This window comes from Capricornis sumatraensis, chromosome 21 (assembly GCF_032405125.1).
Source record: "Capricornis sumatraensis isolate serow.1 chromosome 21, serow.2, whole genome shotgun sequence".
Taxonomy (NCBI): Eukaryota; Metazoa; Chordata; class Mammalia; order Artiodactyla; family Bovidae; genus Capricornis; species Capricornis sumatraensis.
In genome coordinates this window covers 24529967-24553986 of record NC_091089.1, presented here as the reverse complement: position 1 = coordinate 24553986, position 24020 = coordinate 24529967, and the positions used below count along the sequence as shown (strand labels likewise).

General features: G+C 44.1%; 2 protein-coding genes across 2 annotated transcripts in view; one reads left to right on the top strand and one right to left on the bottom strand.

The window, feature by feature from the left end:
- Window positions 1-4246: 4246 nt before the first annotated feature.
- The window catches only part of LOC138097509 (zinc finger protein 271), a 47918-nt gene continuing 28144 nt past the window's right edge, over window positions 4247-24020 (top strand). The window contains exons 1-3 of the mRNA XM_068993697.1: window positions 4247-4325; window positions 4594-4735; window positions 7455-8496. Of these exons, the coding sequence (XP_068849798.1) occupies window positions 4621-4735; window positions 7455-8496 (1157 nt within the window). The 5' untranslated portion in view covers window positions 4247-4325; window positions 4594-4620. The remainder of the gene's footprint in view (window positions 4326-4593; window positions 4736-7454; window positions 8497-24020) is intronic.
- On the bottom strand, window positions 14868-23955 carry ZSCAN30 (zinc finger and SCAN domain containing 30). The gene is made up of 3 exons (XM_068993700.1): window positions 23402-23955; window positions 22974-23112; window positions 14868-15799 (listed from the first exon to the last, which is right to left on the bottom strand). Exons 1-3 carry the CDS (start codon window positions 23807-23809, stop codon window positions 14868-14870), a joined length of 1479 nt encoding a protein of 492 aa, XP_068849801.1. The 5' UTR covers window positions 23810-23955.

The following is a 24020-nucleotide window of genomic DNA, read 5'->3' as shown; positions in this document are numbered from 1 at the left end:
CAAAAGGGAAGCCAGACTGGAGAGCATGCCAACACGCTTAAACATGGAGGAGTAAAAAGAAGAAAGGGACCTGGGTCCTTGACAATGTTGTCAAGCCACTGAATTAACCAACCCTGTGGATGACCTGACCTCCATATACCTAGCTATGTTAGGTAATAAAAAGGCTTAAACATTAAGGATATTTAGTAAGGTTTTCTATCACTGCAACTAAGAGTATTTCTTCTCTCTCAATAGTTGTCCTCCTAAATAGTAGGCTTCTCAGGTATGCATAACAATGCAATGATAACTGCCTATATTTTCTCCTAGGTTCAAGCTACTCTTCCTCTTAAAATGCAGAGTCTATTTCAAGAGCCTTCCCATGAGTCTAGTCCTGCCAACAGAATACATAAGTAATATAATGTCAGTTACAGACCTAAGTTTTAAGAGAGCAAGCATCTTACCATCTTCGTTCACACTGTTGGAAACCAGGACCCCTGTCTCTCTGTTCGCTGAACATACGGTAGGCAAGGCACGAGCGGGGAACCTGGAAGAAGATTTGATGCGTCGTAAGAACTGCAGATAAGCTTATTCTCTCCTGATTGGCACAGCAACAAGGCAGCAGCAGACATGTTGCCTTCGCTCATGGTTAACCCAGCGGACACAGCCGTAATGCACGCCAAGGGCGTTTCAGGTGGTGCTTATATAGGCATGATGCACACGTGCAGTGCTACAAACAATTTCAGCTGTTACATAAACGTGCAAAGTTGTTATTTACAAAACGTGTGCCGAGAGAGCCTGATCACTGCCATCTTGGCTAATCTGCTCTTTCCCTACAACCAGGTAAGAAAGTCTAGGCTAACCCCCAAACGACAGGCCACTAGGAGGAAACTTTATGGAGGAGACTCAATTGACTCCAGCCAAAAGGCAGCAGCACCAAGACCACAACAAGGCGAGTGACATCATCCTGGGCCTTCCAGTCCCAATTAAGCTAAGTGGACTGACACCTCATAAAGCACCTCCGCTAAGCCCTGTCTGCAGTCCCGACCACAGAATTGTGAGCAATAAAACACTTGCTATTTCAGTCACTAAGTATTGGAGTAGTTTGTTAGGCAGCAACAGCTGAAGTATAAAGTTGTATTATTTGTTCTCTTGCTTTGTAAAATTGTTCTAGTCTGTGCACTATGATTAGGAGTTATTTAGCGAGCCACTCTGAAAGCTAATGAGTATTTTTTCTTCAAATATGTGTTTTGTCTTAGCTCACAAGAGTTGTTTCTTTCCATGTATCACCTTGTACTAACATTTACAAAACAATTAAATACAAATAAAAGGGGAAATAATTGTGACAAATGAGTTGATATCCTTCTCTCACAAATACAAAAGAAAAATAGCAACACCTCAGTTTTAAAAACGGGAAAAGCCATTTCTTTGAAGAACCACAAATGGTCAGTACACATATGAGGAAAATACATTAACTCAAGCTCACTAATTTAAAAGAAATGCAAATGAAAACAACATGAGGTATCTTTTTTAAAATTTCTTTTTAATTGAAGGATAATTGCTTTACAGTGTTGTGCTGGTTTCTACCAAACATCAACAAAGAGGCATCATTTTTTAATCTACTGCATGGCCAAAGAAAAACTTAAACACTAAGACTTAAAGCCAGTGAAAAACGGAAGAAGTTCCTTATTAGAGGCGCCAAGTCGGGGAGCCCTGTCCTGGAAATACGGCGACTTCGGCATCTCTGGCCGCCAGTTCCCTGACTTAGGGGAGAGTCTGCGGCTGTAATGTGGGCAGAAACAGCTACCGCACAAAGCAGTTGTAAGGCTCCACGATACGCACAGGGAAGAGCACTATAAATGGTTGTTACTTTTTGTTCAGCTCGGTTCATTCACACGTTCACTTCTGTCGGCAGTACTGGAAATGCACAGGAATTACAGGAAAATTCGAATTATTTTCTGAAAAACTGGAAGTGAGATAACTCGGGAGTGACAAGACATCAAGTACGGAGATGACCGAGGCGGTGAGCGGTGCCGACTTCCCACGGCGACCCCCGCCCCTAGAGCATCCTTGACCGGGCGTCGATGGTCCTCGGGTCCCGAGGCCACCACGGAAAGGCGGTGGGAGGACCAGATCCACGCGCTGATTGGCTGCCTGTGAGCACAGGGCGGGGCGGACGGAGGCTCGGGAGAGCCGGCGAGCGGAAGGCCGCGGGCGGGTACTTCCGGTCTTTGTGGCTCTCTGCTGCAGGTCCGCGGCTCGCGCCCTGACCGCTCCCGGGCTTCGCGGTGAGGGACTTGGGACCCGAGGCGGAGGGAGGGCGTGGAGGGCACTCGGCCCCGGCGGCAGGCGCGGGGTGGAGGATCGCCGGTGCTCCGCCTGCCCATCCCTGGGTCTCGGCATTTTGGGGCGGCATCGCCGAGTGTCCTGGGGACGCAGGGGAGGCCAGCAATCTAGCCTCTGCTTTCGGCAGAAAGAGCAATTGTTCCCCCTCCACGGTGACTTTTAAGATGCTGCGATTTAAGCGAGGTATAAAAATAGACTAGTGCGACGGGGCTGGTAAATAAACTACAGATTTGTAGGCTAAATAAATAGTCTGTTCTCTAAAGTTAACTGTAGGTTAGGTTAGGGTTAAATTGTACTGATCTGTCCTAACTAATTCAAGGGCATACCCTTCCATCGAAATTCTCTCATCCAGTAATCAGATCATGATCGATCTACATTATGAAATTTAAAACACAAAGTATTAGTTGCCATATTTCACTTTTTAAAATGTTTACTCCCCTATGAGTTCTAAGCATTTTGAGAGTTTAGATTAACGTTTTTGCTTTTGTGTCTCATAATATCTGACGTGTTTTTGAGCACGTGATAAGCATTTAACAAATACTTCTTAGTTAATTCCTGGGTAGACTCTTACTCAGGAGTAAAAACCTTTGTATCCCAATACCTGGCCCAGGACAGAGCCCATAATAAGTGCCTCAGTGTTTGTTGAGGAAGTGCATGAGATAATAAATTTGATCAAATGGCAAATGTCCAACGATGTTTTCATTAAAATCAACTCATGTTTAATATGAATTTTTAAAAATGTTTTATTACTGCCTTAGATGAAAAGCACCATAATTTGCCATGCTGCTGCTACTGCTAAGTCGCTTCAGTCGTGTCCGACTCTGTGCGACCCCATAGACGACAGGCCACCAGGCTCCTCTGTCCATGGGATTCTCCAGGCAAGAACACTGGAGTGGGTTGCCATTTCCTTCTCCAATGCATGAAAATGAAAAATGAAAGTGAAGTCGCTCAGTCGTGTCCGACTCTTAGCGACCCCATGGACTGCAGCCCACCAGGCTCCTCCGTCCATGGGATTTTCCAGGCAAGAGTACTGGAGTGGGATGCCATTGCCTTCTCCATAATTTGCCATAAGTAAAAGATAACTAAAAATAAATTTTTAAAAAGCGTATCAAATCCTAGCTAGATACGGTTACCCATGGAAATCTGAAGCCTATATTTTAAAGAGAATTTTGCAGGTTTTACAGATGATGTTAAAGACAGGCTGTTCTCCCTGATGCAATCAAGATTGAAAGAGAATTGAAGAGGAAATGTCCCAATATGTAATTCAAGTCAATGCTGCTTTCTTTTGCCTCTAAAATAATTCCTCATAGTATAAACGTGGTAGGAATCCTATAGAATGAGAGACATTGAATGAGGTGAGTGATTGTTAGTTTTGTCCCTTGTTTATTAGTTACGGTCTCCACCCTGATCCCACTGCATATGTTATTCCAGTGACTGATCTTTATTATTACAAGTTCTTAGAGATTTTGTTTCATCACTGTAATTTTAACAGTGCTTTTATATCCTTCAGGAAAGAAGAGATTAACCAAACAAACTGAAATACAGGCCGCAGTTTTAGTGAGCTTCACGCTAAGCTGTTTCAACCCAGAATGGCTCTGGAATCCAGAGCAGTTTCAACCCCAGTACCTCAGAATTCTCAGGAACAAGAGCTAATACTGGTGAAAGTAGAAGAAAGCTGTTCTTGGGGTCAGAAAGTTAAGCAGAACAGGAGTACCCGATCCTGCCAAGAATTGTTTCGCCAGCAGTTCAGAAAGTTCTGCTACCAGGAGACACCAGGGCCCCGGGAAGCGCTGGGCCGACTCCAGGAGCTTTGCTATCAGTGGCTCAGGCCTGAGTTGCACACAAAGGAGCAGATCCTGGAGCTGCTGGTGCTGGAGCAGTTCCTGAGTATCCTGCCGGAGGAGCTGCAGATCTGGGTTCAGCAGCATAGTCCAAAGAATGGCGAGGAAGCCGTGACTCTTTTGGAGGATCTGGAGAGGGAATTCGATGATCCCGGGCAGCAGGTGGGAACAGGGAGATGTGATATGTTGTGGGGAAAGGAATGTACAAACTCGAGCATGTGGCATCATCATAAGAATGGGATGAGAATTTATCTCCACTGAACCATAACCCTGAAGTGACTACTAGGGCCATACCCGTCTCTGTCCTTCGTAGTTCTTTTGTCCCTATCCCTCATCCCAGGAGATGTCTTTGTTAACCCCTGAGAGATTTTTACTAAGCATTTTCCCTAGGGGTTTTCTCACAGAGCTAACCATATTTTACTGATTTTAGGTCCCAGCTAGTCCACAGGGACCAACAATGCCTTGGAAGGATTTGACCTGTCTTGGAGCAGCCCAGGAGTTTACACATATTCAGCGCCAGCCTTTAAAGAAACAGCTGAAACCCTGGGAACCTTGCCTTTCCCCCAAGAGTGGTAAGAAATAGAAACTCATCTGGAAACTTATCAGGCCTCTGGTCTCGAGGATAGGGAATTAGCTACATTTTACAGCACACTCCATGAGAACCTCATCTTTATTCTAGAGAGGAGGTGCTCACTTTTGCAGCTTTGTATTCAGCGGTCCTGGTGAATTACAGTTAGCCCTCCCTGTGTCAGTTTGCCTGTCCTTTATTCATTTATTCCTTCATTGCTGCTGCTAAGTCGCTTCAGTCATGTCCGACTCTATGGGACTGCATAGAAGGCAGCCCACCAGGCTCCGCTGTCCCTGGGATTGTCCAGGCAAGAACACTGGAGTGGGTTGCCATTTCCTCCTCCAATGCATGAAAGTGAAAAGTGAAAGTGAAGTCGCTCAGTCGTGTCTGACTCCTAGCGACCCCATGGACTGCATGCAGCCTATCAGGTTCCTCTATCCATGGGATTTTCCAGGCAAGAGTACTGGAGTGGGGTGCCATCACATGTTGTATTGTGGTGAGCAGTGGTTCTCTATTTTCAAGGAATGTTTGGGTCTAGATGGGGTAGTTGGCAAGCACAAAGGCAATTATAATACAGTGCCAGGTAGTAAATTATAGAATAAAAGTAGATACTGGGTCCTACTACATATAAAGGCACCCAAGTCAACTTTAGAGGTTCAAGGAGTACTTCCTGGAAGGAGAGACATCTCAGCTAAGACATGAACCGTGAGTAGAGGTAAGCTGGGTAAATAAGTGGGAGGAGGAGCTTCCACACTAAAGGGAAAAACTGTTTCTCTGCTCACAACACTTATGATACCGGATATGTGGGGTCTTCCCTCCTGTTAAGCTCTTCTGACACTAACTACCCAGAACCAGTGCAGACCCCACAGCTTAAGGTTTCAGCCCCAAGAAACTGAGCCCTCCCCTGCCCTCCGTCAGATACTAGTCTCACTTCTCACATGTGTGAATCCCCAGACTACCCACACTTCTGTCCAGGTTGGCTGCAGATTGGAGATTCCACAACTGCATCCTGAGGTTTCATAATTTGCTGTAGTGGCTCCCAGAACTCAGGAAACACCTTCACCATTTCCTGTTCATTGTAAGGATACCGATGACCAGCCAGATGAAGAGGCGCACAGGGCAAGGTCCAGAAGGGGCCTGAGCACAGGTGCTTCTCTTCCTGGAGTTCGGGATGTGCCACTGTCCCTGAAGCTCTCTGAACCCCTTTATTTAATGTGTTATGGAGGTTTTGTTAGGCGTGATTAATTACGTCATTGGCCATTGGGGATTAATTAACTCAGTCTCCAGCCCCTCTCTCTGGTGTTCAGGGTGGGACTGAAAGTTCTGACCCTCTGGTCAAACTGGAAAACCTTTGGGAACCAGCCCTCCATGCCCTCTAAGAGTCAACTCATTAGTATAAGCTCCAGTATCCTCTCTTCTCCACCACAGACCAAACTGCAGGGGTTTTAAAAGCTCTGTGCCAGGAACTGGGGTTGAGGCCAAATATATATTTCCCACATTATAATGTCACATAAGCAAGGGCCACAAAGTCCTAAAGATGAGAGAAGACAACCCATTCTGGAAATTTCAGGTAATTTGATTTAACTTGAAGAGAGAATTCCTAGCGAAGAGAGAGAAACTAGAGGGGAAATTGGCACACAGTTGTGAAAATGTGTCTGTCATCCTAACTGGTTTATACAGTGCAGTGGGGTTCAGCTGAAGGGTTTTAGATAAGGGAGTGACATGATCAGACCTGTGTTTTAAGACTCAGTTGCAGAGAGGAGAATGGATTTGAGAAGGGCAGTGCAGAGTCTGGTTAGAGACAGTTGTATCCAAGTGGCCACAGGGAATAAATGACGATAGGGTGAGAGGTGGGGAACATCACAGCTGAAAAAATACATCTGATGATATAGTTTAGTTTGGGACATTTTGGTGTTTATGAATTATTTATAAGTAACATGGCCAACTCACATTGGATATGAGAGTCTGGAGCTTAAGAGAACTGGGTTAGAATTGGCGATCTGGGGAGACATTAATATGTAGCCTAAGTAGTGACTGACGATGAGGAGGTAGTTGGTGGACTGAAGACATGTGAGAGCTCAGGACAGAACTCTGAGGAACTCGTGTTCAAGTGACTGACCTTGAATCTGAGAAGGAACAGCCATAGAGATCAGGCTAATGTGTTTAAAAGAGAGTGTCTCTGGAAGAAAGGTGTAGTCCGCAGTATCAATGCTACAGAAAGGCCAGCTAAGGAAGATCCAGAAAGTAGCCGTTGGATTTAGCAGCTATGGAGTTGGTGATTTTGACAAGGGCAGGGTGGAGGGTGCATAGGTAAGGCAGACATCAGATTACAGAATGCAGACCAGTACAGACTGTTGTTTGAAGAAGCTTTACTCTGAGTGGGAGTGAGGTTGCATGAGGGAGCTTGATTTTAAAAGATGAGAGAGACTTGAATTTATTTAAGTGGTCAGGAGTCAGCGGAGAAAGATCAAAACAGTAGGCATGAAATAGTGGATAATTGATTTATTGAAGTCTCAGAGGAGGCAGGAAAGGATAGATTTCAAACTGTGGATGTAGGCCTTAGTATTAGAATGGAGGAGGGACCCTGTTTTGACCAGTAAAGAAAAGGTGCATGCAGACAGCTATATCTTGTGGGCAGGAGCATCTATTTTCTCTAACGTAGAAAGGGAGTATTGAAAGTGACTGGAGAAATAAAACCTTATTTTTTGTTATTACCATTTCAGGTTGTGAGAATAATGAATTGGCAACAAAGGACATTTCAGGAGAGAAATCACAGAGACTTTCCCAGGAGCCTTCATTTGGAGGATTCAGTGAACACACAAGCAGTTTAGAGTGGCAGCAAGGGAGTGCTCCAGGGGAGACATTGAGAAGATCCCCTTCCCAGGGGGCCAGTTTTAGTCCAGTAATCTTCACACACAAATCGCTAGGAAACAGAGACCACCCCGAGCCCCAGAGAAACCTGATTCTAAGCACAAACTCTGTAACGTATCAGAGATTTCCTAAAGAAGAGAGACCTTACAGGTGTGACATCTGCGGGCACAGCTTCAAACAGCATTCTTCTCTAACACAACACCAGAGAATCCATACTGGAGAAAAGCCCTACAAATGTAACCAGTGTGGGAAGGCCTTTAGTTTGAGGTCCTATCTTATTATTCATCAGAGAATCCATAGCGGTGAGAAAGCTTATGAATGTAGCGAATGCGGGAAGGCCTTCAACCAGAGCTCAGCCCTCATTAGACATCGGAAAATCCACACCGGTGAGAAAGCTTGTAAATGTAACGAGTGTGGCAAAGCATTCAGTCAGAGTTCCTATCTCATTATCCATCAAAGAATTCACACTGGTGAGAAACCCTACGAGTGTAATGAGTGTGGGAAAACCTTTAGCCAAAGCTCAAAGCTTATCAGACACCAGCGAATTCATACAGGAGAAAGACCTTATGAATGTAACGAGTGTGGAAAAGCTTTCAGGCAGAGCTCAGAGCTGATAACCCATCAGAGAATACATAGTGGAGAGAAACCCTATGAGTGTAATGAGTGTGGAAAAGCCTTCAGCCTGAGCTCAAACCTCATCAGACATCAAAGAATTCACAGTGGAGAGGAACCTTATCAGTGTAACGAATGTGGCAAAACCTTCAAAAGGAGCTCAGCCCTTGTGCAGCATCAGAGAATCCATTCCGGGGAAGAGGCTTACATATGTAGTGAGTGCGGCAAGGCCTTCAGGCACAGATCAGTCCTCACGCGCCATCAGAGAGTCCACATTGTAAAGTGACTTGTTAATACATTGAATACTGTAAATATTTCAGTCAGGCTTCTATCTTTGTTTGTCAGAAGGGTTTCATTTACTTTGGAGTAAAACTCCACGGAGGTGGTTATGAAGTACCAGGTCTCAAGTCATCTGACTACACAGCACTTCCCAGTGCTCATGCACATTGTCCCCTGAAAGCTTTTCCTGTGACTAATCAGAACAGCAGGCAGAAGAACTGTTGCTTCCAGCTTTTCTCTTGCCATTAGGAATCCTCAGGAAATGTGGAAAATGGGATTATAACATTTAAATCTCATTTTCCACGAGACTTAAAGAGGGCACAGCAATCCAAACTCTTGTCAATGCATCTAATGATCCATGGGCCAGATTTGGGGGGTGGCATGGAGAGTATGAGGGACATTTTCTCAGGAATGCAAAAGGTTTTACTGACCAGTTAAGACCAGTGGCAGGGCAGCAAGTCATGGGGAACAGTTTCATCAGTGACTTATTGAGCCCAGGGCAGGCCGGAAGTGAGACAGTGAAGAGAAAATACAAATTAAGTTATCCCAGCAGTTATTTTTTGAGTGGCTGCTATCAGGCACAAGGGGTACAGTAGACAGTAAGCCTGTCTCTGCAGTTTCATGGACAAGGCATATAGGCAGTGATACTGGTTCCATCAGTGCTTGTGTGATGTTAAGGAGTACCTGACCCAACCTTGGATCAGGGAAGGCCTCTGAAAAAAATTACCTGAAGGATAAGTGGGAGTTAGCCAGGGAGGTAGGCCACCAGGAAGAAAGTCTGGCACATCTGAGAAAAGGAAAAGGCTGTGTTAAGTAAAGCATGGCTGTTGAGTTCCTTCTGAAGTAGATTCCTGACTATAAAAGAAACATGGATGTAGCCAGTCTTGTTTACTACAGTGCCTGCAGTTAAAACATGAACCAGTGGAAAAGTTTGTCAATAAAACCTGGAGTCTTTGGAACACAGGGCGGTAAGGAGCTTTGTCTTGGTTTGTGTGATCCTGGGGTAAGGGTTAATAGGTCATTTCCTTGTCCATCGGGGGGCCAGAAAGAGCCCAGTCTAGCAGAGTCCTGAGTTTCAGCTCTCCCTTGCAGGTGTAAGGACTCCTTTGGTGCTCTGGTCAGACCTCAGCTTCTAGCTCCCAAGGCTCTGGGCCAGAAGGTGCCATGCTGCCCTGTTGTCTCGGGCTGTGCCTCCACAATAGTGTGCACGCCCGCCTCAGGTGCTAAGAAATATTTGTCCATTGAGGGTCTCTCTCTCTTCTCCAAGCACCTCACATGTGTTCAGTTCTGTCTTTTTATCAGAAGTATCTCAAAGTCTTGGGAAGTTTGTCAAAGACCATGCTAAAGGGAAGTAACAGTACCAGTCATGGTCCATCCAGAGACTGCCCTCTTGAGGGACCCAGCAGGAAATGTCTCCTCAGACAGGTGCTTCTCAGCGCAATGCAGAAGGGTAGAGTTAGCAACAGGAAGACATGTTGCTTAGAGGTATAACACACCTTCCCAGGTGGCACTAGTGGTAGGGAACCTGCCTGCTAGTGCAGGAGACAAGAGATGCAGGTTCAGTCCCTGGGTCGGGAAGATCCCCTGGAGGAGGGAATGACAACCCACTCCAGTATTGCCTGGAGCATCCCATGGACAGGAGCCTGGTGGGCTACAGTCCATAGGGTCACGGAGCGGACACAACTGATGTGACTTAGCACATCACACACCTTAACCAAAGATACAAACCTTTGGGAATCTCATGTCCTGTACATAGGAAAAAGGAGGGTTTTCATGAGGATAAATAGGGAAGTAATGCTCCTACTGGGGCGTGAGCTTGTACTAACCAATAAGAATGGTGGGAGGGCTACAGCCCAGGCTTGGAAAGAATGTAAAAAAGGATCAGTTCCATGTAACAGAATAGCATGATAAAGCGATTCAACTCCTGTTCCTCTTCACAGAGGCAGACCCCATCAAACTGAAACTGGTAGAACAAATGCTAAGTAGGAATTGCTACAACATATATTACAAAAGGCAGATACTCTTCATAGGGTTCTTAACGTATATTGGTAAGAAACATAATAGGTACGTGCAAAGGCTTTGTATAGATGTGTTACTTTTCAGACAGCCCATATTTTACAGATGAGATGAATGAAGGCTTAGGGTCATGGCTTATTCAAGATCATGTAGCTACAGAGTGGTGAGGTCAGACTGGAAACCTAGGCAGTAGGAATCCAGAACATGTCCATGGAGCCACTTCTCTGTACCGTCTCCCCATGAAAAGGTCCCGGTAGAAGAAATAGTACTGAAATAGGCAAGTCACAAAAGTATCAATGCCAATGGACAATAAATGTTAGCCTTGCTAGAATTAAAGATGTATATTAAAGCAAGAGTTGAGGTGGCACTTTTTTCCCTGTCATAAAACTTAAAGATTCAGGGAAATTGGGACTCTGATGCTGCTGGTGAGGTGTGAATAGACGCTGTCTGGCAATCAATACCAAAAGCCTTAAACGTTGCCTTTTGTTAAAATTCTACCTGGAAATGTATGCTTCAGAAACCATCATGAATGTATACAGAGTTGTTAAAAAAAAAAATGATGCTGGTTAATAATAAATGACAAAGCATATCTTAAGTAAAAACACAAGACTGTGTACAATATGATTCATTTAAAAAAGTACATTTATGCATTAAAAATACTGGAAATACATATAGACTGATTTGCCATACTGGTTACATCTGAGTAATAAGATTATAGGTGATTTAATTTTTTCTTGTGCTTGTGTCTTCCAACATTTCCTACAATAAATATCTCAAACTTCTAAAGTTAGAGGAAAAAAAGGTTTAAAAGGGAATGGAAGCCTAGGATAGTTGAAAAACACCAAGAAAAGCACGTGCTTTCTATAGCATCTTTGTACATTCTGAGTCCCAGGAGGTTAGTTAACTCATTAACTATCTGTGACTTCCTCACTGGTAAATGACAATGGCAGATGTGTTCACCTCACTAGTGTATAAAAAAGTCTGCAAATTGTAAATTTCTGTGAAGAACAGTAGCCTTGACATGAAGACTTCTGTTCTCATTGGTGCTTTTCCATGAATTCTGCACCACCGGCAAGTCACCTCATAACTCTGGACCCTTAGTCCAAAGGAGCTGAAGTAGGTGATCTCTTTAAGAGTTAAAGCTTCAACAGTCTTATGTTTATGAAATGGTGGGGGATGGGCACTAAATAAGGTAGATGCCAAAGGTAATTGCTTTTTCCTTCATCAGAATTGCTGGAGGAAAAGTAACCCATCTGTTTCTTTTCTGCTCAGAGCCCTCATTTCTTGGGGTGGAGAGGCAGTCCACTGTTTACCCTAAACAGATCCTGCACAAATTCTTGGATTTTAAAAGATGTGGAATGTAGGCACAGTGCTTAATACATTTTCTACCTCTCCCTCATGTCCACAGGCTAGTTAACACTGTCTAGATGAGAGAATTAGAAATTTAAACATCTGACCTTGGTCTTAACTCCCCTGTGAGTTAAGCTTTGCTTCTTTTACCCCTTGAAGTGAATCCTCAGAGCAGGGAGACTTGCCAGTCATTTCCGTACAGAAGGAACTCATCTGGAGAGCATTTCTGCAAAGTCAAGAGGGAGGGTGAGTAGCCAGACCCACCCCCTGCTTTCTGATTGGCCAGAACCAGACACTGCTGCTCAGTAACTTTATCATTCACAGCTGTCTCCTTGGCAGGCATGAATGATGGCAGATCTAGAGGGTCATGGGGTTTTCCTTCACATGTGATTGTATTAAGGACCTGCTGAGAGGAGAGGGGAAAGCTGTGGCATTCTCCCAGACTCGCTCCCAAGGCGGGTGGGGAAGCGTCCTGATTCTGGTGGATGCAGGGCATGTGTGTTCAGAGGGGACTTGCTCTGATTCCCACGTTGTCTCAACCACAGTGCAGCCCCAGATGTCCCCTCAATTTTGTGGCTTCACCTGATGAACTGCATCCCCAGGGACTAGCTAGCGTCTCAGACATGTTTTGGCCATGGAATCAAAGGTGAGATCACCAGCTCCCAGCCTTCCACAGCGCCTTCCCCTGTTCCCCCAACATGTCTCCACTTGTCTTATTGTGCTTATTACTGAGTGATCAATTTCAAAGCAAAACTTAAAACTCAAATTTTATTACAAGACATCTTGCATTACATTCTCATACTAAATAGCTGAAGTATAACAACAAGGTCCTATTGTATAGTACAGGGAACTACATTCAATGTCCTGAGATAAATCATAATGGAAATGAGTATTTTAAAGAATATACAGATATATAACTGAATTACTGCTGTACAGCAGAAATTAACAATATTGTAAATCAACTACCAAAAATTTTTTAATGAACAGTTGAAGTATATATTCAAAAGGATAAATGTTAAAAATCAGTTACTAAGAATGATTCAACAGACAAGATTATTACCAAGAAAAAATATATATGTGTGTATATTATATATATTAGGGTTGGTGGGTTAAAAAAATGAATAGAAAGTACTCTAAAATGTTAACAATGTTTCTGTGGATGATGGGATCCTGGGTGATTTATACGTTCTCATTTCTATACTATCAACATTTACAGTTCACAATCAGGAAAAGATATTCAATGGTATTAAAAACATGAAATCATTTGATTGTCACCTACAGGAAAAGGCAGCTCTATCCATCTGAAAAATCTTTTTAGATATCTGATTGACCTCACTAGTGATCCTACAGCCTCTGGACACAAAGGCTGTCCCCTCAATCCCACTTCCCCTGTTACCCACAACAGCTTTGATCACCATATCTGCTTCAGAAGTGACAGCATCAGGAAGGGAAACTGGGGTATTCTAGAAGAGGACTCAGACTTTCTCTTAGGTATTAACTGCCCTCAACAATTACTGGTGAGTTAATTACAACTGACAAAAATTAGTGAAGTAGAGTTTTGAGGAATCTGAGAGGGTAATTCAACAAATACTCATTGACCTCAAGTAGCTTAGCATCTGTGAGTCTGATGAAGAGGAGGGCAAGCAGGGAATGAGACATAGTGGAGCCTGGGAAGAACTCCTACTTCCGTGTTCCTGTCAGCTTCTCATTTCTGGGCCCCAGGGTCATGAGACACAAACAGTCCAGTCCGCACTGTCCCTCTAGCATCCAATATGTACTCCTTCCTAGATGTACAAACATGTCTTTTTCATGCATCACAGCCAAGTCTCCCATCACACTAATTCTCTGAGTACTTCAAGAGTTTGGGATTGGCCACCCAACTCAGTGACTAAATAGGAAGTGAGGAACCAACACCTCTCCTGGCTTCTGAACCAGCGGCCACAAGAACAAATTGTTGCCAGAGAGAAGTCAGAAGAAGGGATGGTTCCAGATCCTCTCTTCATGCCATGGAGCATGCGATAACCTCTGCATGTAACATTCTCTTCCTTCTTGCTTTGTTCTGGCTAACCTCTACCCACCTTTTATGTCTGAGATTTCATCACATCCAAGAAGCCTTTGGTGACTCATGGACCAGGTTAGATATCTCTTGCCATCCATGCATTTCAACAGAATCATACATGCACACACACACATATACATATACTCACATATGAATGTGTATATATATTTCTGAATATGCATATGCATGTAAGGGCTTCCTTGGTGGCTCAGTGGTAAAGAATCCACCTGCAGTGCAGAAGCCTCAAGAGATGTAGGTTAGATCTTTGGGTCTGGAAGATCCTCTGGAGGAGGAAACAGCAACCCACTCCAGTATTCTTGCCTGGAGAATCTCATGGACAGAGGAGTTTGGGGTCACAAAGAGTCAGATATAACTGAAGCGACTGAGCATGCATGCATGCATATATATATAAAACTCACTAGCCCTTAACTCGAGATGCAATGGCCATGTCTGCCCCTGATGAATGGCACATACCAGGCGCTCAGTAAATAAGCAGACCTCAGCAAGAAGGCCAGGGCTGAGGAGAGAACTGACATGGGAGGAGAATGAGTCACCATTCCCCAGATACTACTAAAGTGATCCAGGGCATAATCCAGCATTTCACAACCTCACAACAGAACATTTCGGAGAACTGGACAATTTGGCATGTGCCTTCACCTGCCAAATACAAATGCACTTGCCTGGGCGGGGATCCTTACCATTGGAGGCATCGCCTCCTAGACCATCTTATAAGGAGCTCTCTCAGGATCTCTTCCCTAACCCCAGATTTACTGCGAAGGTACCCATTCGACACTTCAACAAACATCCTTCTGTGGATCTACTCTTACCAACAGTCCATTGCACTGCAAGGACAAGAATTCTGCTCTCAGAAAACCTTTACCTTCTGCGGAGTCTCACCCTCAAAGTGAGTTCCTAGCATTTCACAATTGTACAACTCTTACCCAAAGAGTTACACTCTGGTGTGAGTTCTCTGATGCTGCATGAGGCCTGATCTATGCCTAAAGGTCTTCCTACACTCACTGCATTCATAAGGCTTTTCCCCAGTGTGGATCCTCTGATGCTGGGTGAGGGCTGAGCTTTGATTGAAGGATTTTCCACATGCATTACATTCATAAGGTTTCTCTCCAGTGTGAATTCGCTGATGTTCAATAAGGATAGAGCTTCTACCGAAAGCCTTACCACATTCAGTACATTCATAGCCTTTGTCTCCAGTGTGAATTTTCTTATGCTGAATAAGGGCTGAGCTCCGGCTGAAAGCTCTCCCACATTCACCACATCCATAAGGCTTCTCTCCAGTGTGAATTCTCCAATGCCGGATAAGCTCTGAGCTGCCCCTGAAGGCTTTTCCACATTCACAACATCCATAGGGTTTTTCACCACTATGAATTCTCCGATGTCTAACAAGGTCTGAGCTCAGACTAAAGGCTTTGCTACAATCTTGACATACATAAGGTCTCTCTCCAGTATGAATTCTCTGATGTCTAATCAGCTTTGAGCTCTGGCAAAAGGCTTTCCCGCAGTCCAAGCACTCATAGAGCTTACCCCCAGCAAGAATTCTCGGTTGTGTTATAGCATTTGAGTTCAGGCTGAGACTTCCTATACTTTCATTATATTCCAGGAAACTCTTTTCTGTGGAGATTTTCTTGGTGAAGCTTGCCAGGCTAAAATGTTTTTCCTGGGAAGGGAACTGACTCAGTTTGTTCCCAGAAGCACTTCCTTTCAGCTTCTCAAAATTGTCCAGACCTCCTAAAGCTTCTTCAAGTATCTGTCCTGAAGGAGTTTCCCCAGGGAGTCGTCTTGGAGGTATTGTGGTTGCTGATGCAACACATTCAATAATTTCTTGCTTTGCTGTCAATACTCTGTCAGCCACCAGCTTGCCATCTAAAAATGTGAATAGAAAATGCAAGTGTCATTTGCTCCCCATGCTGGAAGAAAAAACTTACTATAGTGAGAATAGAAAAGAAATCAAGTGAAATAGGTATTTACCTATTGGAAGGAAAACTCTTAAAAATTAGCTTCCAAACCTAGAATTAAGAGAAGTGACTTGGTTTCAGTTTTATTTATTAAATAAAAAAGAAAATGGTAAAAAAAAAAAAAAAAAAAACAGAGAAGTGACTTGGGGTAGTGAGAGGTGCCTGTCCCCAGAGAGTAATATAGACTAGAATGAGTCAGCCTGGGAAAGAAGAGTGAACAGTGAAAGACATTAGCTAAAGGAGATGGTGGTAAACAGGAGTAGCAGTGAGAGCAGGATGCTGGGAGACAGTCCTGGGTTAGAGGAGAAGGTGTGTTTTTAGGTAATGAGGGAAAGGAAAAGAGAAGATAGGAACAACTAGGCTAAAGAAAGATGTCTGAATCTTGAATCTAGTCCTTCTAGAAAAACAGGAGAGGAGAAGATACAATTAGAAAACACTTCAAGGTTTAGAACTGAACAGAGGTAGGTGGTACAAGGGCTTCCCAGGTGGTGCTAGTGGTAAAGAACCCATGAGCCAATGCAGGAGACGTGTGTTCGATATCCGGGTTGGGAAGATCTCCTGGAGGAGGACATGGCAACCCACTCCAGTATTCATGCCTGAAGAATCCCATGGACTGAGGGCCACAGTCCATAGAGTCTCAAAGAGTCAGACATGACTGAATCAACTAAGCACGCACACACACAGGTGGTGCAAAGGTAACCAGCAGATTCTGGCAAGTTCTTAGTTGATCAAATAATTACAAACAAAGAGAATATGATATGCAGAGCATAATAAAAGGAATCTTGTGAATTCCTGACTCACTCAGGGTCTGGTGGGAGTCTTCCATGTTCACTTTTTTATTGATAAATGGTCAGAGAATGTTGGAAAGGAGAGGCAGATATGACTGCCTGGTGCCAAACCTTCAGCTCTCACACAATATGCCCCTCTCGTTTCTAGATTTCTAGTAACTCAAAACAGAAGGCTACTAAATGATGGCTAAGGTAACTTGAATTATTTTGCATGGAGAAAATCTGAAAAACTGTTAAGTTACTTTCCACCTCCTCAAAGTCCTCTAAACTTATATGCATTCTACAGATCAGGAAATGACGTCTCAGAGAGGCTATATCATTGATATGTCTTGTTGCTGTTGTTTAGTTGCTAAGTTGTGTCTGACTCTTTGAGACCCCATGCACTGTAGCCCACCAGGCTCCTCTGTCCATGGGATTATTGGAGTGGGTTGCTACTTCCTTCTCCAGAGGATCTTCCTAACTCAAGGATGGAACCCAGATCTCCTTCTTGGCAGGCAGGTTCTTTATCACTGACCACCAAGGAAGTTCACTGATGTAAGGTCACAGAATAAATAATTGGTAGAGTTAGGATTCAACCAAAGATGCTTCATATCAAGGTTTACAGTTTTCCCTCCATGTCGTATGCCTTCCTTATTGGAAGGAAGCATAGTCCATTCTAAAGGAGATCAGCCCTGGGTGTTCTTTGGAAGGAATGATGCTAAAGCTGAAACTCCAATACTTTGGCCACTTCATGTGAAGAGTTGACTCATTGGAAAAGACTCTGATGCTGGGAGGGATTGGGAGCAGGAGGAAGAGGGGACGACAGAGGATGAGATGGCTGGATGGCATCACCGACTCGATGGACGTGAGTTTGAGTGAACTCCAGGAGATGGTGATGGACAGGGAGGCCTGGTGTGCTGCGATTCACGTGGTGGCAAAGAGTCAGACACGACTGAGCGACTGAACTGAACTGAACTCATGGCTATAATTGCACTGAGGGGAAAAAAATTTTTTTTTAACATTTTTGTTTTATTTTTTAAAAAAGCATGTTTTTATAGGAAAATAAATACCTTTTCTGATATTCTTATAGTTTATGATACTTCAAACACAATGGTTACCTGACCAAAGCAGAGGGCTACCCAGCTCCTCTTTCCGTCACTCCTTACCAGAAATCACAGATGGACGACACTGCCTCTTAGATTAGGCTGGAACACTCAAATTCACACTGTTCTTGGATCTTAGACAGAAACTTAATCAAGCCTGTGCTTGTTTGAAAAGGGAAAAATTATAAATAAAAGCATAATATATAAAAAAAAGGCTGAAGAATAATAAGCACCAACTTGGTTAAAGTCAGAGAATTAACAACCGAATGAGAAATTTTCTGAAAGTAGTAAATAGATCAAATTATTAAAGAGTATAAAGTGGCAATAAAATTTTATAGGGACAAAATTAGGGCTGTGAACATTAGAACAGCTACATAATTTACAGGATTTAAAATATCTCTTACTCCTTGGAAGGAAAGTTATGACCAACCCAGACAACATATTAAAAAGCAGAGACATTACTTTGCCAACAAAGATCCGTCTAGTCAAGACTATGGTTTTTCCAGTAGTCATGTATGGATGTGAGAGTTGGACTATAAAGAAAGCTGAGTGCCAAAGAATTGATGCTTTTGAACTGTGGTTTTGGAGAAGACTCTTGAGAGTCCCTTGGACTGCAAGTAGATCCAACCACTCCATCCTAAAGGAAATCAGTCCTGAATATTCATTGGAAGGACTGATGTTGAAGCTGAAACTCCAATACTTTGGCCACCTGATGCGAAGAGTTGACTCATTTGAAAAGACCCTGGTCCTGCGAAAGACTGAAGGCGGAAGGAGAAGGCGACAGAGGATGAGATGGTTGGATGGCATCACTGACTCAATGGACATGAGTTTGAGTGAACTCCGGGAGTTGGTGATGGACAGGGAGGCCTGGCTTGCTGAAGTCCATGGGGTCACAAAGAGTCGGACACAACTGAGTGACTGAACTGAACTGAACTGAAAATACCTCTTCAAATTCTGTAATTACATGAACTCAAATCATGAGACCAGTAAAAAGTCCTGACCTTAGATGTATAGATCAGGAAAAATATCAAGACTTTTATTCTTTCAACTATATATGTTTATTATATAAAAATATTATGATAAACAGTTAACTAGAATAATTTATGGAAATGAAAGATTGAAAGTAGAATAACAAATGACTACTTGAATATTTAGAAATATTTGTACAAAAATAAGCCAAATAATCTAATTAATATCTCCCAGGAATGAATGATAATTCACAATCAAGCCCAAAGTCCAGAGGCTGGAGGGCAGAGTACAGATTATAGGAGGCACTCTGGAAGGGAAATAAGCCACAGATTTCCCTATAGAAAAGCTCTTCTATATAATATCCCTTCACCCCACCCCACTACTTCCCTATCTTTTCAATACCCTGTATGGTCTAAAATCCTCTTACCTAGGGACTCAGCCTTAATTGCACAGGGTTCCTGTGGTCATGTATGGATGTGAGAGTTGGACTGTGAAGAAGGCTGAATGCCTAAGAATTGATGCTTTTGAACTGTGGTGTTGGAGAAGACTCTTGAGAGTCCCATGGACTGCAACGAGATCCAACCAGTCCATTCTGAAGGAGATCAGTCCTGGGTGTTCTTTGGAATGATGCTAAAGCTGAAACTCCAGTACTTTGGCCACCTCATGCAAAGAGTTGACTCATTGCAAAAGACTCTGATGCTGGGAGGGATTGCGGGGGGCGGTGGCAGGAGGAGAAGCGGACGACCGAGGATGAGATGGCTGGATGGCATCACGGACTCGATGGACGCGACTCTGAGTGAACTCTGGGAGATGGTGATGAACAGGGAGGCCTGGTGTGCTGCGATTCATGGGGTCGCAAAGAGTTGGACACGACTGAGTGACTGAACCGAACACTATAAAGATGATGCTCCATTGCCCACCAAATCACCTTCACCAGTATGGTGCCTCCTTCCCTCAGCTGCTGCAACTGTTGGCTCCTAATGACCTAAGCTGTCCCTTTCTCTGGAGACTTTCCCTGGCAGATGAAAGCCACCCGGCCTAGGAAATTACTCCACCCTCACCGCCCTCTACCCCAACTCAAGAAGGGACAACTCAGCAGTACAATTATGCTCCAGGGGGATCCCTCCAAAGCCCCACCACATGGATTAAGCCAAGGCTAGGTTTCTTGATCTTGCCCCTTCCTAACCCTACCTCCTTCCTAACCCTACCTCTCTCATTCCATCCAGAGTTCTCCTGAAGAGCATGTTCTCAGCAAACCACCTGCACTCAAATCTCCAACTCAGATTTTTCTTCTTGCAAGACATACTATTAAGCTAGTGAAGAAGCTACAGGAAAATTATATTATATATTATATAACAAGGGTGTAAGGTTGTAAAAATGACGTGATGACTCTAACAATCCTGGCAGAGTGGATTTCTCCAATGTACCCCAGGACCTAGGTAAAAGATGTGAAATGATCCACATTAATCCTTCAGAAGTGGAGGTGAAACCCTCATGACTGAAAAAGAGATCAGCATAATGAGATTCATCGGGAATCCAGTAAAGGCCATTCAAGGCCATATACTTAGGGACCAGGCATAAACGGAGGATGAGGAAGGCTGGAAGATGGAATCATTGTGGCTATAAGTTGATTGAGTCAACAATGTAATACCACTGTGAAAGAGCAAACTGCAACACATAAGAGGGGTGTGAATCTACCTTATAAATTAATCAGATCTTCATTAGGGTATTTTATTTTTTTGTCCCTGTAGTTCAAATGAATGTGGAGAACCTGAAGCATGTCCAGGGGAATGACCAGAGAGATGGAACACAGAGTCAGAGGCAGTGAGACACTTGGTTAAAGTTAAAGGGAGGTGTACTCACTGCCTTCAAGAATAGGTTGTGTTTTATGAGGACTCTGCTGAACAAATAAAATAAAATGGAATTAAAGTTGGAAGCAGTTTATATCGACCCAGAGAAGAAGTTTAAGTTTGTTTTAGTTGGCTGGTCTGCCTGCCATAACACAATACCATACACTGGATGGCTTAAACAATAGAAATTTACTTTCTCACAATTCTGGAGGTTGGAAGTCCAAAATCAATGTGTTGACAGGTTTTTTTCCCCCCAGGTCTACCTCTCCATGGCTTGCAGTGGCTTTCTTTCCACTGTGTCCTTATATGGTTGTCCCTCAATTTGTGTTATGTCCCAATTACCTCTTTTAAGGACATCATCATATTGGATTAGAGATCACCCTAACAATCCCATGTTAACTTATTTACTACTTTAAAGGCTCTATCTCAAACACAGTCATATTCTGAGGTACTGGAGGCTAAGGTTTCAACACAGAAATTGGGGGCAGGGGGACATAATTCAGCCCACAACAAATATCAGAATGAAAAAACCAAGAAGGACTTTAAAAATTACAGGACAGTCTCATTCCTCAAGACCTTAAAATAGAAATAATCTATTCTAACTGATTTAGATATTTACCTCCTTTAAGGCAGAGGACTCGAGGAGATGATTATTAAAATCCACTTGAATGTAGTTCCTACTGGATGCAGAAGATGGTTCACTTGGCAAATGATGTGTCAGGGGAGCTGGAAGGGAGTTTCTCAGGAGGTTTCAATGTATAGATGCATGAGTTCCTTTGGTGAACTGCCAAAATCTGAGAGCTAGCCCTTGACCTTGTGGCCTCATAAACCTAACCTTATCATCATACAATGAATAGATTTACCTCTTGGGGTCAACTCTCATTAGCCAAGCTCATGAAACTGAGCAGGAAAACCACAATAAGAATGAATGAGTAACGTAACTGTCACACAGACCAGACTAGACTAATGCACTTTTTTATTAAAGCTAAGTTTCATGGGAACTTAATAAGATTGTTTGGTAAAGATGAAATCAGAAGAGTAGGTAGGTGTAACAAACTTATTTATGAAAACAAGTTAATAAGCCTGATGTATGTGCTGCCCATAGGGACACCTTTGCCAGTAACATAATCAAAGCCCCCTGGTCAGCTTCAAACCCACCTTTCGATGCCCTGCCTGTGACACACTTCTCCCGGGCCGACTGACACAATGTGAGCTTTAACAGTAGAGGGGGCCAAACAGACACTGGAGGAGGAAGGGGCTTCCCTTCCTGGTTCTGATGTGCTCTCTCTGTTTCCCTGCAATGTGCAGGGCACCATCCCTCAGGGTGGCTTTCCAGCAAGTTCCGTGTCATGGCACCTCCCCATGGGGGTCTCCTGGCACTCAAAAGGGTGCCTTCTCACTGAATTCTGCCCCCTAGAACACAACACTCTCCCCCAGCCCATGAATGGCTGTCCTCAAACCCCAAAGAGCAGTGTCCCAGCAAGCCTGCCAGCAAGCACTTCTGGGAACATCTCAGCGGGCCACAGCTGTGCCCTCTTCAACAAGGTCTGGACCTCACCTCTGCCAGGGGAGGGAGAGGATGTGGCACCCTCTTGCAGACTGGTTCCTTTCTGGGGTGCTCTACCTCAATCCTGGAGACTCCCTACATGTGTTATTTCTGTATACTTACTGGGGATTTTAAAAACTAATTAGTAATTAATCCCCTGTCATAGTTAATAATTCTTAATGCTAAACTTTCCCTGTTAAAGCTACCATGTAATTTCTCTTACTGATACATTATTCGTCTTCATCTTAGGGATTGCCTTGACAGTAGGACCATAATATTAAAAAACCAGAATACTAGTCTTTGAATATTATGGGTATTATTAGAGAATTCTATTAGAGACCTTAATTCTTTCTAAGTTTCTTTTTTAGTTTTTTTTAAAGTAATTTTAATTGTTTTTTATTATGCTGGGTCTTCGCTGTTGTATGTAGGCTTTCTCTAGTTGCCGTGAGAGGGAGCTACTCTCTAGTCGCAGTGCACAGGCTTCTTACTGGCGTGGGTCTCATGTGGTGGAGCACGGGCTGCAGTAGTTGTGGCGGACGGGTTTAGTTGAGGCAGGTGGCATCTTCCCTGACCAAGGACGGAACCCGTGTCCTCAGCACTGGCAGACGAATTCTTCACCACTGGACCACCTGGGAAGTGCTGAGACCGTAATTTTTAACCCAGAATTAGAAACCATGTTGGAATTTCAGATTCTAGGCAGAGCCAAAGGAAGAGTATTTCTAGGTAAGGGGGCTTTTCCACAACATTTAATGACAGTCACAAGCAGCAGTCATTAAGAAAATGCCCCATGCCACACATTCACACCTTCACCTCCATCCTCAAGCCCACATGGGCTGTGGCCCCTCACCTCTCTCACAGAAAGCCTGGCACTCCTGAGTCTCATTCTTGCCTCGCTTTTCCAAGGGCTGGAGCTGGATACTCAGTGACTTCAGTGCTCCCACAGATGTCATTTCCTTCCAGGTCATTCCCTGGCCATGAGCTGTGTCCTAGGAGTAATCAAGTACCAACACTATGATTCTGAGGACATACAACACTATGATTCTGAGGCCTGCCCTTCTAGAATAAAAGGGCAGGCCAGCCAGAGTCAGAAACTCAAGCAAATGATTAGATAGAGAACAAGAAGGCTAATAGCTCTAGTGACTTGATCCTAATAGACTAATAATAAGCCAAAAGACAAAAATCTTTATCATTCTCTGGTAGCCCAGGCAAGTCACTCAGAATGGCTTTCTCATTAACCTACAAACAGTTAAACAAGCCAACAAAACACCTCCTTACCTGTTGTTTTGGCTCATCGAGCTCCTTCTCCAGCTCCTCCAACATCTCCACGGCGTCCTCTCCGCTCTCTGGTCGGTTCTCTCGGAACAAGGCCTGCAGCTCCTCAGGCAGGATGGCCAGGAACTGCTCCAGCACCAGCAGCTCCAGGATCTGCTCCTTGCTGAGCACCTCGGGCCTCAGCCACTGACAGCAAAGCTCACGGAGTCGGCCCAGCGCCTCCCGGGGCCCCGCGGAGTCAGAGTAGCCAAACTGCCTGAACCGCTGGCGGAAGGCCTCCTGGCTACAGGCATTTCCTTGACAGTCAAAGTCCTGCCCCCAAACACAGTTTTCCTCTTCAACCTTCACCACGGTGAGTCTTTCCTGCCCTTTTGGAGCACAGTAGACCAAGGCTGTAGACTTCCCTGCCATTCTGGGCAGAGACAACCTGAAGAGGCTGCCTAGCCGAAGCGGTGGAAAGATGGAGGTCTGTGTCTAACGAGATTTGTTCTGAGTTCTGATGCTCCAGGGAGCTCCTGAGATGGACGATGCTAATGTCACACAGGGGGAAAAAATGTGTTTAGAATATAAATTCAGCTATTTGAAGACCAGGTGCCACAGAGCATAGCACTGTAAAGAAAAC

What these genes read in the sequence shown, in the direction of transcription:
- ZSCAN30 (XM_068993700.1), bottom strand. Translation starts at nt 23,809, where the DNA reads ATGGCAGGGAAGTCTACAGCCTTGGTCTACTGTGCTCCAAAAGGGCAG. An exon ending in TCGATGAGCCAAAACAACAG is followed by an intron (nt 23,113 to 23,401) that starts GTAAGGAGGTGT and finishes GATTACTCCTAG; the next exon opens with GACACAGCTCATGGCCAGGG. An exon ending in CCAGGCTTTCTGTGAGAGAG is followed by an intron (nt 15,800 to 22,973) that starts GTGAGGGGCCAC and finishes TCACATTTTTAG; the next exon opens with ATGGCAAGCTGGTGGCTGAC.